The 14,732-nt window shown below is 36.2% G+C and overlaps 4 protein-coding genes across 5 annotated transcripts; all 4 read left to right on the top strand.

Moving 5' to 3' along the window:
* On the top strand, positions 406-2,923 carry LOC104744719 (protein DEHYDRATION-INDUCED 19 homolog 3-like). The gene is made up of 5 exons (XM_010465811.2): positions 406-795; positions 1,333-1,475; positions 1,784-1,861; positions 1,966-2,231; positions 2,535-2,923. The coding sequence occupies exons 1-5, from the start codon at positions 720-722 to the stop codon at positions 2,641-2,643; spliced, it is 672 nt and encodes a 223-aa protein (XP_010464113.1). The 5' UTR covers positions 406-719; the 3' UTR covers positions 2,644-2,923.
* LOC104744718 (nuclear transcription factor Y subunit A-2-like) lies at positions 5,737-8,173 on the top strand. 2 transcript variants are annotated; one of them, XM_010465810.2, is made up of 5 exons: positions 5,737-5,994; positions 6,397-6,664; positions 6,898-6,992; positions 7,084-7,302; positions 7,392-8,173. In XM_010465810.2, exons 2-5 carry the CDS (start codon positions 6,457-6,459, stop codon positions 7,746-7,748), a joined length of 879 nt encoding a protein of 292 aa, XP_010464112.1. In that variant the 5' UTR covers positions 5,737-5,994; positions 6,397-6,456; the 3' UTR covers positions 7,749-8,173. The 2 variants fall into 2 exon arrangements, with proteins under 2 accessions (XP_010464112.1, XP_019092132.1); XM_019236587.1 differs by lacking the exon at positions 5,737-5,994 and adding an exon at positions 6,019-6,343 and having other exon boundaries at positions 6,457-6,664.
* Positions 8,282-10,011, top strand: LOC104744716. The gene is made up of 4 exons (XM_010465806.2): positions 8,282-8,797; positions 8,913-9,068; positions 9,157-9,373; positions 9,854-10,011. The coding sequence occupies exons 1-3, from the start codon at positions 8,357-8,359 to the stop codon at positions 9,364-9,366; spliced, it is 807 nt and encodes a 268-aa protein (XP_010464108.1). The 5' UTR covers positions 8,282-8,356; the 3' UTR covers positions 9,367-9,373; positions 9,854-10,011.
* LOC104744717 lies at positions 10,732-12,227 on the top strand. Its single transcript, XM_010465808.2, has 4 exons — positions 10,732-11,214; positions 11,316-11,474; positions 11,565-11,787; positions 12,040-12,227. The coding sequence occupies exons 1-4, from the start codon at positions 10,732-10,734 to the stop codon at positions 12,051-12,053; spliced, it is 879 nt and encodes a 292-aa protein (XP_010464110.2). The 3' UTR covers positions 12,054-12,227.

Genomic DNA, 14,732 nt, shown 5'->3' with positions numbered 1-14,732 from the left:
AAAAAAAAAAAAAAAACAGTTATCAGATTTACAAATTCAGAATTAAAAAAAAAATGAATTAAAAGCAAACAGTTTGACAACAAAGTCAGACAGACGTAGCAGCTAGAAGAAATCTGCTGCTTTTAGGTACACCTTTTAACTGTTACATCTTAGAAAAGAAGCCAATGAAAAGTCGTCACGTGTCCAAAAAGGACAAACAGCATGACGTTTTAAATTAAAAAGCTTGCCAACGTCATGTTACTTGAATGTAGTTTTTACACGTCGGGTAAAAGTAATAAAAACGACATGCATTTCGTAGACTTTACATATATAAAAGTGGCAGCAGGCCCAACACTTTTTATCTATTTTTCCGGGAAAGACTCATCATTGAAAGCAAATTAAAAGAAATAAAAAGACATAACTTAACGAAATAAAAGAGAAATAGAGAACTTGTCTCCTCTGTCTCTCACTCTCTATCCAAAATAATTAAAAACGACGAGAGAAACCAAAGACAAGAAAAACTTTGTTAAAAAAAAAAAAAAATCAGACCTTAGAATCGTGGTCTTTGTATAATTGTATCTGTCTTTCCCATTTCGTTTGATTTCTTCAGACAATCATTATAATTATTTTCTTTCCTAAATCGATTGATTTCTTGAAAACTTTTCTTTTCTGTTGTCGGGTTTTTAATTTGGGTTCTTTGCCGGGTTGTGATTTTGATTAGTTTTTTTTTTTTGTCAATAATGGATTCTGATTCATGGAGTGATCGTCTTGCTTCAGCTACAAGGAGATACCAGCTAGCTTTTCCATCACGATCTGGTTCGTTTTTTAAAGATTTTATTTTTATTTTTCTTCCTCTGTTCTAAAAGATTATTATTATTATTATTATTATTATCTGATCTTTTGTTGGCTGACAAATTGATGGGTGAAGGTAGTTAGGTGATAGACTTTGTGTTCTTTTGTACCGAATTAGAAATCTTGATTTTGTTTCAAGGTTTGCAGAAAGTTTTGTCGGAAATAATCGAGTTTTGTTTGGAAGGTTTCGTCATTTGATTGGTACTTGAGGAAATGAAAGGATAAGGGCTTTTATATTTGATTATGATATGGAAATTTCATACCTTTGTTGATTGTTATTTGGTTGGTTTCTGGTTTTACTCGTTTTGTGAGAACTTGGATGAGAAAATATTCAAAAAGTTGCAGTCTTTGAAGCATTTTAATTACTCCTGTGGTGCTACTATGCTCAGTGTTTATGAACCTGAGGAATCTTAGGTTCATATATTACTGTAACCACAGAGTTGGATTTTGTTTTGTTGTAGTTATTGGGTATGTATTTGATGGATTTATTTGGAATTGCAGATACGTTCTTAGGGTTTGAAGAGATAGATGGAGAAGAAGAGTTCAGGGAAGAGTTTGCTTGCCCTTTCTGTTCTGACTACTTTGATATTGTATCTCTCTGCTGCCACATTGATGAAGATCATCCCATGGAAGCCAAAACTGGGGTGGGTAATCTTCTTTTTCTATTTCGTGAAACAACCATTTATGACAATTTTTTGAAGTAAATAATGGTGGTGTTTACACATTTCTGTTTCATCACATGATTCTCAAAAACTTAGACTGAGCAGTGTTGGTTCCTCTGTTGTTGTTTCTTGGAGGGTTTGACTAAAGGCAACTGAGAATATTAGCATTTTTTAAATCTGATTCACAAAGGAATAGTAGAATCAGCTGTGTGTATTGAATCTATTTCTGGGGAGCTTTGTTTGGATTCTAAATGACAACTTAGCGGTTAATTAGTGAATTGTTATTGCAGGTATGTCCAGTTTGTGCGGTTAGGGTTGGTGTTGATATGGTTGCTCATATAACCCTTCAGCATGCTAATATATTCAAGATATCCTTGTCTTCTCAGGTCATATATGACAATCAATTTTCTCTATTAGTGTTTCTACAATCTGCTGTTATGTTGTGTTGTAACATTCCTTAACGAGATATTACATGCACCGCAAGAGAAAACCAAGAAGAGGCGGGTCACATTCCACGTTATCGATCTTGAGAAGAGAGTTTCCTGACGGAAACTTTCAGAGCCTTTTTGGGGGACCTTCGTGTATTGTATCTTCTTCCTCATCAGCCAATGTAGCGGCTGACCCATTGTTATCATCGTTTATTTCACCTATCGTTTATGGTTTCTTCACTTCGGAGTCATGTGTAACTACAGAAACTGGTCCAGACAAGAATATATCAAGTCAGAGTTTACCTGAACGGTATGCTTCCTCCTTCTCAATCATTTGGTGTGCCTAACCTATTACGGTCACCTTTTTAGTTATAATCTATCTAAAGATCTGATTGAACCTCGATGATGATTCTTGGTTCTTTTAAGTGTTTGCTCTACAACTTTGCATTGGATCATTTGAATGATATTTGTAATCTTTTGAGAAATCATTAGTATCGTTCGATTTTACTTTTGGGAACTTAGGACTTTATGAGCTAAATTGAAACTATTTGATCAAGTTGAGTCATACTCCAATATACGTGTGGATCACTGATAAAGATTTTGTGGATGATAGGAATGCAATAAAACCGTCTCTATCAGCTGAGGATCACAAGCAGAAGTTGAAACGGAGCGAGTTTGTACAAGAGCTAATGAGTTCTACGATTCTTGATGACGGCTTATAATGGAGTATTGCTTCTGGTAACTTCTAAGCAATGAGGGAAACTCCATGTTCTGCCTCAGAGAGAAAATGTACGGAATTATTGTTTGTGTGGAGCAAATAAAGGAGAGTGCGTTGTAGGGAGAGAGAGAGGAATTACGAGTCAATGAGTGTAACTTATGAACACATTAGCTTCTATAGTTAACGCTCTATTTGTCTGTAGGTCATAAAACAACCAAAGTGTAATCTATTTCATTGTATTTGCCTCAGTTCTTCGTTTCCAATTCCTTAATTAGGTCACGGTTTACGGTTTGGTATGCTGATGAGAGACTACTCGTAAAAGTTGGCACTGTAGTTTTCTGAAACAGAGAAAATGAAGTCTAGAGACTCTACAACTCCATCTAAGCTGTTTATTCTAGCATGGAACAACTAAGCCTATTAAATGGACTCTAGTTCCCAAGCCGAGACACAGTCCGGTCAACCGAAAGATTTAAGACTGAGAGAAATGGTGGGGGCCTGCGCGAACGCAAAGCCCCCCTGCCACAAATAATGACGTAGGCTCTTCCTCTTGGGAAGACCTTAAGCATAGCACCCTTCCGGTATGTGCAATGGAAGTCACTAGCCTAGGCCACTCGTCTTCTTGATCGCGAGTTGACCCCGTCCAGGTAAGTGATTTGCTCTATGTCATGAGACTCTATTTTATACCCTGTTTCATGTGCCTCTTTTGTTTCGTGTTTCCGATGTGGGACTTTTGCTAAGCTCTACTACACTTTCCGCCGTTTCTATCTTTGCAAAGGTAAAACATCCTGTCGTTTTTGTTATATGAACAGCATGTCGGAAAGAGTTCGATATAAAACGCTAACGCCAACAGCTTTGTTTAGATTCTATACTGGGCCGGTCTCTTTAATGGCCCAAAGTCAATTATTTACTCAGATAACAATGACTATCGGATCCAGCTGAAGTGCGAACTGCAAAGAAAAGAAAGAGATAGTGTTGTTGGCTAAGGCCAGAAGCTATAGAGTTAAACGAGTTTGTAAAGCAACAATAATTAGTCATGCAAATCTCCAAGAATATGTAAGTTATCTGAATTCAGACTTATTGTTTGAAAAGAAAGCAAAAAAGCTGCATACAATATTTATTCTCAGCGGTTGATCAAATTATTGAAGCATCTTTAACATTGATCTCGCTATTCACAAATTAAATTATTTATCTTCACTGATCATTTTTGTTGGATTCAAACTAAATAACTAATAATTGAAGCACAAAAATCTAATTTAAAAAATATATAAAATAAAGGGAAATTTTGATTAAATTACTTTATATATACAAGGGAACTATAGTGCACCCGTGATGTGGATTGCATGTCCAACGAAACATTATATAATCTAGAAGACGTACTTTAAAAGTTGAATATTAAAAAAGGTTATCAAAACAAAAGTCTTTAACACAATAGTGGTAGTTCATTCATGCGCGCTAGCTATAAGGCAGAGTATATTGATTCATTCGCTAATGTACTGTTGGAGCCGAGCTTCGGCCTAGTTAAAATATGGCTGCTTTTCCATTTTCCAAGGATCAATTCATCTTCAAGATATATTAGTCTATGTGTTCCACGGTTCCAACCCCGAATCATCTAAGAAGAAAGATTGTTTTTTTCTTTTTGATTGTTGAAAGTTTGATTGTTGTCAAATATAATTCATATATTTAAAAGCGTTACTTCTTTGGAAAAAGGCAATTTTTAATTAAGCATATACTATATATTATAGTTGGTGATTAGTCATTTATCGTGGTGTTTTTGGAAGATTATGAACAAGTGGAGCCTTTGAGAGTGACTTACAAATAAATCGCATAGGGCATTAGGATGAACAATAACTATTGCTACTGGTTTGTTTAAAGTTTTTGTTCAGAAGAAAAGCAATATCACTTTAAGAAAGCTATATACATAGTAGATTATAATTTTCTTTGTATAGTATAATAGATTAGTTTATATATCTTAGTGTTGAGTAAAAAAAAGTTTTGAAAATGAGCTACAGTATTTATGATATGCTTCTGTTAACTACACTAAAATAGTATATCACTAATCCACAAAAAGATTGTGCTTTAAAAATTAGTGCAAGTAGATATTTTTGTTAAAAGATTGTACGTACTAACCAGTGCATATTTCAATTAATTATTGTATTTAGGAGGAAAGAAAAGGTTTATATGGTAGTAAGTGGGATAAGCTTAAGCACTAGTGCACTACTACTGGGATAAAGAAAAGCAAGCATTAACCTTAACCAACTAACTATACTATACTGTATTTTTACTATATTGTAATATTGATTTTCAACTTTATCTTTCTTAGATTTTACTGTATATTCAAATTAACTTAAGTTTAGTTAAGTTCAATTCAATATCTAATATATAATCAAAACTGGAAAAATTTAGTTAAATTAAGTTCAAGGAAACTAACCTGTAAATCTACCAAATTAAGTCCAAACCAAAAGGCAAAAAGCTACCATAATCTCTTACAAATTTATAAGTACACTTCTTGGAATTTATATTTATAGAGCTTATTGCGTATCTTTGTAAACTTCTATCATAACACGTGTACCGTCGATTTCACAGAGTAAGTTGAACTATTTAAAGAAACATGAACAAAAGAGGAAACAAAAGGACAATGTGTGAAAACCACTTGGAAAACCTAGTTAAGAATAACAACCTCAACAAAGTATCTATTGTGAAAATATGTTTGGTCTATTTACAGAATTATACAAAGGTTGATTCTAGTCTAGTATTATTTTTGGTAGGGAATGAGTCACGAGCTTTTATAATAGCAAATATTGGCAATGCCATTGTTGAAGTTGTCAGAGTGTTACTTTATTATTTATAATTTTTGAGTGGTGATCCTTTTTTCCATATGACGTATATAGAAGAAAAAGCTTACTAGGACCACAACAACAATCATAATAATAAACGATACAATTGACAACCCAAGCACTACTACTATGGGGAAAAAATGGTTTTAAGTGGGATCATTGTAGCACGTCAAGCCAACGCTACAGTTAACATAAACACAATATAGCAATATTGTTTAATTTCAATTATATCTCCAAATTATAAAGTAGGAAAAGAAAAAAAGAAGAAACAGAGTAGCATAAAAGTTGAAGGTGATTGGTTGATGAGCCACACTTGTAATTCATATATTGGTTAGTCTCTCTCTATCTGTCTTCTCCCTTCCCTCTCTCTCTCTCTATCTACTCATGTGTGTGAATGAATCTCTGTTTCTTGTTTTGGAACCGATATGGCTTCCTAACAATTGGGCTTTTCTCTGCCTCTTCCTAGGAATCTGAAGTTTTCTCTCTACTCTCTATACTCTTTACTCTATCACTCCATCTGTGTAAGTTTTACTCAATCTCTTCTCTTTACTCTTTATAGAATTCGCAACATAGGTTTTGGTGTGTTTGATTTTGACCAACATTTAGGGGGGTTTGTATTTACTTCTTTTTGGAGTTTGTTTGGTATTTGGGACTCAAAAAAGATTTCAGTTCTTGTGCTCTTATCTTCTCGTTTCTCACAATCTTTTTAACTTACTTTAGACAACAAGTCTGTCTCTTGATGATGATTCACATATGGGTTTGGTCATTCGTGTGGTTTTGCGTAATACCCAATCCCAAAGATCTTACCTTTTTTTTTTCTTGCAAGTTTCCAAATCGGGTTTGAAATTCGACAAAGATTTTCACATCCAAGTCTTATAACTTTTGTTGACTTTTTCTTGTTTTGTTTGTTATATCTTCCGCAGAAACAAATCTCTCTTCGTCTCTCAGCAACATCGATTTTTCAGTTTTTCTTTTTTGGGAAGATGGCTATGCAAACTGTGAGAGAAGGTCTCTTCTCTGCTCCACAGACTTCTTGGTGGAATGCTTTTGGATCTCAGGCGCCGTTGGCTCATGAGAGTCTTGCCGGAGATTCTGACTCGTTCGTCGGAGTTAAGGTCGGATCTGCCGGAGAGACAGAACAAAGTGGAGATAAACAGAACAACTCTGTAACTCACTTAGCTTTCTCACTTGGTAAGTGACTTCTTTTGTCTCTCTCTTTAAAACGTCCTCAAATGGATTGTTCTAGTGAAAATATCTGAATAGTACACAATGGACTTTTGTGGCAAGTCCTAGAATATGAGAATGAATGTTATCTGAGCTAAATTGTCTCAAAGTAAAATACAAAATTCTTCAGACACTTTTCTTCAGGATACAAAGATGATTAATCAGAGTAGTTGGAATAATTACGATTGTGTATTTATTAGGTGATGTAAAGAGTTCAAGGGTTGTGTCAAAGTCTCATGGAGCTGTTTTCACAATGCAATCGCCTAGTTTGGAACTTGGATTTACTCACCCATCGGTAAAGGTTTCCACATTTAAAAACATCTACAAGGAATCCTATGATCATTTCCCTTTTATTGTTTCTGAGTATGCTATTTATTGCTATTTAGATCTACGCAAAGTATCCTTATGGTGAACAACAATACTATGGAGTTGTTTCAGCCTATGGATCTCAGAGCCGATTAATGCTTCCCCTGAACATGGAAACAGAAGATGGAACCATCTATGTGAACTCAAAGCAATATCATGGAATCATAAGGCGACGTCAATCTCGTGCAAAGGCTGCTGCTGTTCTTGATCAGAAGAAACTGAGTACTAGGTCTCGCAAGGTACTTATAAAATATAGAAACTACTTTGATATTTTTGTTGCAAATGATTTCTAATTAGTGTGTTTGTTTTAATGTCATGTGTGTTGCAGCCATATATGCATCATTCACGCCATCTCCATGCATTGCGCCGTCCTAGAGGATCCGGTGGGAGATTCTTGAACACTAAAAGCCAGACCTTGGAAAAAAGCGGGACCAATGCAAAGAAAGCTGATGGAAACAAGCAGGTTCAGCCTCAGCAGAGTAATTCTCAGAATTCTGAAGTTGTTCATCCGGAAAGCGGAATCATGAACTTATCGAATGGACTAAATGTCACGGGATCAGAAGTTACAAGCATGAACTACTTTCTGAGTTCTCCTGTTCATTCTCTTGGTGGCATGGTAATGCCTAGCAAGTGGATAGCAGCAGCAGCAATGGATAATAATAGCTGCTGCAATTTCAAAACCTGATCCTTTACCGTTTCACAGTCAAAGTGGGAAAAGAGAACTCTTGCCTTGTAAAAAGGACAATGAGTTTTTCTTTTTCCTTCTTGGTTTAAAGGATTCTCCTTTTTGCCAATCCAATTGGCTGTGAACAGGCAAATCATCTTTGGCTCATTCTCTTCTCAGTTAAGGTTTCTTCGCCGGCAGGTTAAAAGAACCTTGATTTATCCTTCAGTCTAAAAGTAGTTAAAAACTGGTGAAGAACAATGGTGGGTTTGGTCACTAACCCCACTTGTTCTCCAACTAGTAGTGTGTGTGTGAAGAAAACTCTTGTTCTCTGATTTTCTGATTTTGTCGCTCTCTCGCTGTTTTTGTGTGTATCTCAAACAACTGTAAGAACTTTATATGTTATGTGGCTTGTGTAACATATTTAAGACGTGTGTTTTTGTATATTTGGTCCAATCTATGTTATTAATTTGCTTATTATTATTTCAATATCAATCAACCATACCGCAAAGAGTAAACAAACTCTGTTTCAAATTCAATTAGGTTTACTAGGGAAACTACTAGGTTTTTTAAGTTTTCTCATAAACCCAACTGTCTAGGGTTTGCCCCGGTATAATCAAATCAAGAAAATGGATCTCAAAGGAAACGTAGCCGAGACGACGACACAAGGAGACTCGAGCAAATTGATGGAGGCAACAGAACCTATGGAAGAATCTTCGCCTGTTGCTTCTGCTTCCCTGACAAAACGTAAGGCCGATTCTGACCAGGTTGAGGAGAACGGCGGTGAGGCTCAAGAGAGTGGTGATGGGAATGAAGAGAGTGGTGACGAGGCTGAAGAGAGTGGTGATGGGGATGAAGAGAGTGGTGATGGGGATGAAGAGAGCGGCGAGGATGACTACGTAGACCCTGACGATGAGCTCTTACATCCGACATGGTGGAAAGTCCCTGAATGGGATGTGGACAGCTTCGATGGTCTCGAGTACGATTCCTCTGAATATAAAGATGAGTTCCCCGATGAAGAAGATGAAAAAGAATGGCGCCGCTTTAAGCGTCAGCTCATCGAGAATAAGGTAACCGTACTGAACTTGAACTCAATTGAGTGCAATCGATCCTAAATTTGTTAGAGCTAGATAAATAAAATAGTAAATCTTGACTACATGGTGTGACTGCATTTGAATTTTTTAGGGGTTTTATGTGGAGCCTGAGCTTTGGTCAATGTACAACTACTCTGATTACAAAGTCGTCCCTAATTTGGATTTGGATGCGGGTTTCGACCAAACCTATGGCGAGTACTTTGCAGAGATGGCTTGTCTCTGTGTCAAAAAGTACAACGAAGACAAGGTTTATTAGTTATAACATTTTGTCCTTTTGTCTCTACGTACATACAGCGTAAGCTAACATTTTGACAAATGCTTTGTTTTATAAAAAGGGATCGAATGTAGAGTTTGTGGAAGTGGTGAGAGGTATATTTACATCAGGATCTAGATCAAAGTCGTACATTACATTTATGGCTAAGGAGAAACCTGATGGACCTCTGGTTGAGTATCAAGCTAAGGTTTGGTCTACTGTCATTCAAAACGAGAACTATCCCATTCTCTGTAGACCGGCTCCTACAGCAAAGCGTTCCAACCAAAAGTAGTAAGAAGGTATGGTTTTGGACCCAAGCTAAAACATGTAGATTTATGTCATAGTTGCTTTTTCAGTCTTCTGTTTAAATAAGAAGATAGGAAAATTACCATCTCAACAAATTTTCCTGGCTGATCATTTATGTCACTCCAACTATAAGCAAGTAGGGGATATAATCAATCGCTAAAGTGCATGTCTTTTCACTATTTGGTTCCTCGTTAGTGATTGTTCTTAGTCCATATATACAACCACAGGAATTGATTCACTAGATGTATAAGACCCTAAGGTTGGAGAATAAGTTCTTGACTATTTTCAACTCTTTTGCTAATAATAAAATAAAAAAGACCACTGAAACAATCTATCTGAAACTGTAATTTTACTTGTGTCCATGGTTGCAGAATAAGAGATTCTTATGGGTAGATAACAAAAGTAGTTAACTCTACTGACCTTATAGAAGGCCATCATGATTAGAGTCTAACTTGATTTTGCTTACTTTCTAGTTCTTTTCTTTCTGGAACTGGAAACTGGACTGATGGATACAGAGATGACGTTCGCAATAGGGCATCTGATATATGTGGTTGTGTAAACATTTTCATTAATTTACCACTCAAGAAACTTCCCTTTTGTTTCCAATATTATCTATAGATATGATGTTTGAGTGCCTATTTGTTATCTATACTAAATAACTTCCGTAGTAACAATCATTTTGCCTATTATTGCACATCATAGACTTCCTCTGTTTTTTTCATGGTGTTACTTTTGCAAGCTAGTGTTCACTGTGTTTGCTGCTATCGAATTGTCACAATACTCAAAGTGACAAGAACAAAACTACTATATAAGTCACATACTGATAAGTTTAATGCAATTTAAGCTTTGAGCCACGATGGCCTACTATTGTCTTTCCAGCCCTAAGCTAGTATTAAGTCAGCCTCAACAAAGTAATTCTCAGAACTCTGAAGTTCTTCACCCGGAAAGCATAACCATATAGAATTGATTAATTGTCTAATAATCCTAATTAAACTCCTAAATAACAAAATTCCAATATTTTTTTTATATTCCCGATTTATTTCCTTCTAAAGTCTAATTCAACCATACAGTATTTCTATTTGTTTCGTGGACAGAGCACAATTCACAAGATCTAGTGGTTGTGTAAACACATTCTCTCTCTCAGACTTTGTGTGTTTCGCAAACAACCGTAAGAAACTTTTAATAAGACGTGTGTTTTTCGTATATTTGGTCAAATTTATGTTATTATTTCCCTAATATCTCAATATCGATCACTTATATACAGCAAAGACAGAGTAAAAATACTCTGTTCCACATCCCAATTAGGTTTTCACTTTTCTCATAAAATCAATTTTCTAGGGTTTGCTGCGGTATGACCAAATTGATGGAGACAACAGAAATGGGAGAATCTTCACCTGTTTCTTCTGCTTCAGTGACAAAACCTAAGGCCGAGTCCGACACAGCGGATGATATAGAAGAGAGCGACGATGAGGTTGAAGAGAGCGGCGATGAAGAATACGTTGACTCTGAAGACGAGAATGAAGAAGAAGAGCCCGTGGATGAAGCTTTGGCACACTATTATGCTATTCTTGCAAAACGTGAGACCGGTCCAGTAGAAGAAGAGAGCGGCTATTGGGTTGATGAGAGCGGCGATGAGAAAGAAGAGAGTGGCGTTCAATACTCCTACTCTGGAGAAACGCTCATCATAAGGCCCAAGTGGTGGGTCGAACCTGAATGGGATGTGGACAGCTTCGATGGTCTCGAGTATGATTCCTCTGAAGAGGAAGATGCAATGTCCGATGAAGAGCTTGAAAGAAAGTGGCGTCGCTTTAAACGTCAGCTCATCCAGAGCAAGGTTGGGTACTCTACAAACTAAATCTAGGAAAATTTGGTAGCTGCATGTTTTATCAATGAGTTGATTTCTCGAACGTGTGTGTGTGTATTTTTGGGTTTTAGGGGTTTTACGTGGAGCCGGAGCTTATGCCAATGTACAACTACTGCTCACGAATGAGAGCTGTCGGTGATTTGGAACAGTCTGCGGGTGGCGGCCAAACCTACCGCGATTACTTTGCAGAGATGGCTTGTACCTGTCTTAAAACGTACAACCAATACAAGGTTTGTTAGTTATAACATTTATTTTGTCTTTCATATACATTTTATGTGTTTGCTAACGTTTTCGCTAATTGTTTTATTGTTTTCTAAAAGGGGTTGAATGTGGAGTTTGTGGAAGTGGTAAGAGGTGCTTATACAGCAGGATCTAAGTCGAAGTCGTACATTACATGTATGGCTAGGGAGGAACCTGATCGGCCTCTTGTCGAGTATCAATGTAAGGCTTGGTCTACGTTTGTTATACACGAGAACTATCCCATCCTCTGTAGACCTGCTCCTGCTCGTACGGCAACGCTGTGTCAAACCAAAACTAGTAAAGGTATGGTTTTAGCTTGAAGTTGTGCTTATTTGGATATAGTTATGTCCAACCTCAAATATTTAATTAGAAAGGACTAGTTAACTCTATCTGAAACTGTATTTACTTGTGTGCATGGTTGCAAAATAGGAGATTTGTATGGGAACATACTGACCTTATAGAAGGCCATATATATATATATATATATATATAGTGTTTTGAGTCTAACTTACTGTATTGTGGCTAGTGTCTTTGTTAACATTTATTTTGTTTCAGGAAACTGGGACTGATGGATGCAGAGACGACGTTCGCAAAAGGGCATCTAATATGAAGTCAGATCGTTAATGTGGTTGTAAACATTTTAACTAACTAACTAACTACTGAAAAATTCCCAATGTCTATAGATATGATGCTTGAGTGCCTATTGTTATCTTAACTAAAATAAGATCCGCTGTGACGATCATTTTGCCTGTTGCATATTGCCTTTGTTGTATTTTATGGTGTGATTTTTGTTGCAAGCGAGTGCTGGTGCGAATAAAATTATGGGAACTTTAATAGTGCTGTAACCTTAGAGACATATGTCATTGCTGCATGACCAATATCTTGAGATGAGAACAAACAAATAGAAGTATTTTTTTCTCCTATGATTTAAGTAGTAAAATAAGAAACTTAGTCTTCATAAAATAGAAATCATAATTGTGGCTCTGCACCATACTCTTCATTGCTTTAGCACCTCTACAGGCCAGAAGATTTCGAATTTACCTGCAGGGTTAAGCCAAATTCTCCCATAACCATGATTACACCATTTCTTTCCCCATGAGTTTTGGATGACCAAGAACTCCTTTCCTGTTTTGGTATCCCGGCCTCTGCCCACGACAAGAACACAATGTGTCGGCAATTGCTCATTTTTGTCCTTCTGTTTGGCAAATTGGTTGTCAAGGGGCACATCATAGATCTCCTATAAACAAATATATAAACAAATTGGTTGTCAAGGGGCACATTCGTAATCATACTTAAAAAAAAATTGTATTAGCTCTCTGTAAAAACAAATTAGATAATAACATGAATAATGGATTCAATAAAAATAATTAAAAAATTAGATAAGAAATACTTGCCTCTGCACCTAATGCCGTCAGTTCCGGTGTAGTATCTAAGCAAATTGCAAGAGTAGAGTTTTCTAATATCTCGTACACATCATCTCGAGAAACTGTTTTTACCTCAAATCTTGCTTTGACCCTATGTCCTTTTCCAGATGCTTTCACCTAACCCAAAATTGATGTTAAATAAACTCTTAAAAAAAAAAAAAAAATAGATTGCTAACTGTTTTTTTAATGTAATGTGTTCACTTACCGTTCGACCCTCTGGCTCTTTTAGAAGTCCACAATCAACGATGTAATCCAAAGCAATGTTCATATTGCTTATCAACAACTTCCCGCATTTCTTCTCGACATAGTCAGTCAAGTCTCTAGTAGAGAACTTATATGATGTAATGCCACGACTTTATCCCGGTTATGATATGCTTGTAACAGCCGACAGAGAACAACAGAAGCACACGAGTCTGACAAGGACAATATACATATTAATTATCTTACTAAAATTATAAAACAAAAGGTTATATGATAGATTACGAATTAGCGATACTATAATAAGTTATAGAAATAGTGTACCTCCAACTTGATTAATAACATCCGCAATAATCCCTTCAAGGAGAGTCCAATCTAGCATGATTTCTGAGTTCGCATCAAATGGCTTCACAAATAAAAATAATAAAACAAGGGACCGGTTAATAGATTATGATAAGATCAATCGAAAGTGTTTTGGTATTAAATTTAGCTTTAAATGGCTGGTTCTGGTTAGTTCGTCAATTTTCTTTTGATTTGGAAGAAAAATACAACTAACAAAGAAATAGTTTTAATTGTATCTAAAACTGTAACAATCTAATCGTATACATATATGAGAAAATCATTAGCTATTGTTTGGTTAATTCAATTTGAAACAAATTTGGTATTTTCTGGTTCGGTTGGACTTAATTTTGGTTGTATTGCATAGTTTGAATTATCAAGAAATACAACAAATTAAAGTAGCAAAATTTAGAGTTTTGGAACATTATTATTATTTCTGTTGGAACTGGTTGACTAAATAAACTTAGATGTGCCTTAAAATAAAATCATGTGGAAGAATAAAAGAAAATACCGGTATTTTGCTCATTGGCACTTGTTGAACGGGTTGTTGTTGCACCGGTTCTTCTCCTTGTCTAGTCCCACGTCTCTTAGCCCGTTTTGGTTCGTTGATTGGGTTCGGCAGCTTGGCCAGCTTGGGTCTTGCCCCTATTGCTCGTCGAGGTTGGTTGTTGTCATCCATGATCCTGAAAATGAAACAACTTCAAGTCAAGAACATAACACTTTGGTCCTAAACCTTTAACCTAGCAAATAAAGAGTAATCTGCAGAGACTGAAACGCCGCACAACAAAACACAGAGAATCCCAAAAAAAAAACAAATTTTTTTCTATCACCTGACAGTCCTAGCTCCCATATAGAGCTCAAAAACATTACTAGCTACTAAGTGACATCACCCAGCCTCGTCGGTTTCTCATGATGTATATGCAAACTACACAGGGGATTCGATCAAAATTATAGGATTTCTCCGTCAAAACACACCACATTCACAGTAATCAGAGACGTACGAAACGCAACTTAACCACAGATTTCAAAAACCCAGGAAAGCACTAAACTTTCTTTGTCAAACTCACATATAGAGCTCAACTACATCGCTAGCCACGCTTATCTTACATCATCCATGGCTGATTCTAAAGGGTACGAACTGTGCAAGTGTACAAGGCCCTAGAACTTTTCGATCTACGTAAAAAAAGAAAAAAAAAGAAAACTCAAAGAGAATCTATATGCAAAGGTTCTACAATGAAACGGGAACAATATTAAGATTTTTGGAAATGGGTGAAAACATGCAGATTA

Source organism: Camelina sativa, chromosome 15 (genome assembly GCF_000633955.1).
Source record: "Camelina sativa cultivar DH55 chromosome 15, Cs, whole genome shotgun sequence".
NCBI lineage: Eukaryota > Viridiplantae > Streptophyta > Magnoliopsida > Brassicales > Brassicaceae > Camelina > Camelina sativa.
Note: the sequence above shows the minus strand (reverse complement) of the source record. Positions and strands in the feature narration are given on the sequence as shown.

Excerpts from the sequence above, each read along its gene's own strand:
- LOC104744719 (XM_010465811.2), top strand. The coding sequence starts at position 720 with ATGGATTCTGATTCATGGAGTGATCGTCTTGCTTCAGCTACAAGGAGA. Across the intron at positions 796-1,332 it reads AGCTTTTCCATCACGATCTG|ATACGTTCTTAGGGTTTGAA; the intron begins GTTCGTTTTTTA and ends TTGGAATTGCAG. Across the intron at positions 1,476-1,783 it reads CCATGGAAGCCAAAACTGGG|GTATGTCCAGTTTGTGCGGT; the intron begins GTGGGTAATCTT and ends TTGTTATTGCAG.
- LOC104744718 (XM_019236587.1), top strand. The coding sequence starts at position 6,227 with ATGGGTTTGGTCATTCGTGTGGTTTTGCGTAATACCCAATCCCAAAGA. Across the intron at positions 6,344-6,456 it reads ACAAAGATTTTCACATCCAA|ATGGCTATGCAAACTGTGAG; the intron begins GTCTTATAACTT and ends TTTTTTGGGAAG. Across the intron at positions 6,665-6,897 it reads TCACTTAGCTTTCTCACTTG|GTGATGTAAAGAGTTCAAGG; the intron begins GTAAGTGACTTC and ends TGTATTTATTAG.
- LOC104744716 (XM_010465806.2), top strand. The coding sequence starts at position 8,357 with ATGGATCTCAAAGGAAACGTAGCCGAGACGACGACACAAGGAGACTCG. Across the intron at positions 8,798-8,912 it reads GTCAGCTCATCGAGAATAAG|GGGTTTTATGTGGAGCCTGA; the intron begins GTAACCGTACTG and ends TGAATTTTTTAG. Across the intron at positions 9,069-9,156 it reads AAAAGTACAACGAAGACAAG|GGATCGAATGTAGAGTTTGT; the intron begins GTTTATTAGTTA and ends TTTTATAAAAAG.
- LOC104744717 (XM_010465808.2), top strand. The coding sequence starts at position 10,732 with ATGACCAAATTGATGGAGACAACAGAAATGGGAGAATCTTCACCTGTT. Across the intron at positions 11,215-11,315 it reads GTCAGCTCATCCAGAGCAAG|GGGTTTTACGTGGAGCCGGA; the intron begins GTTGGGTACTCT and ends TTTGGGTTTTAG. Across the intron at positions 11,475-11,564 it reads AAACGTACAACCAATACAAG|GGGTTGAATGTGGAGTTTGT; the intron begins GTTTGTTAGTTA and ends GTTTTCTAAAAG.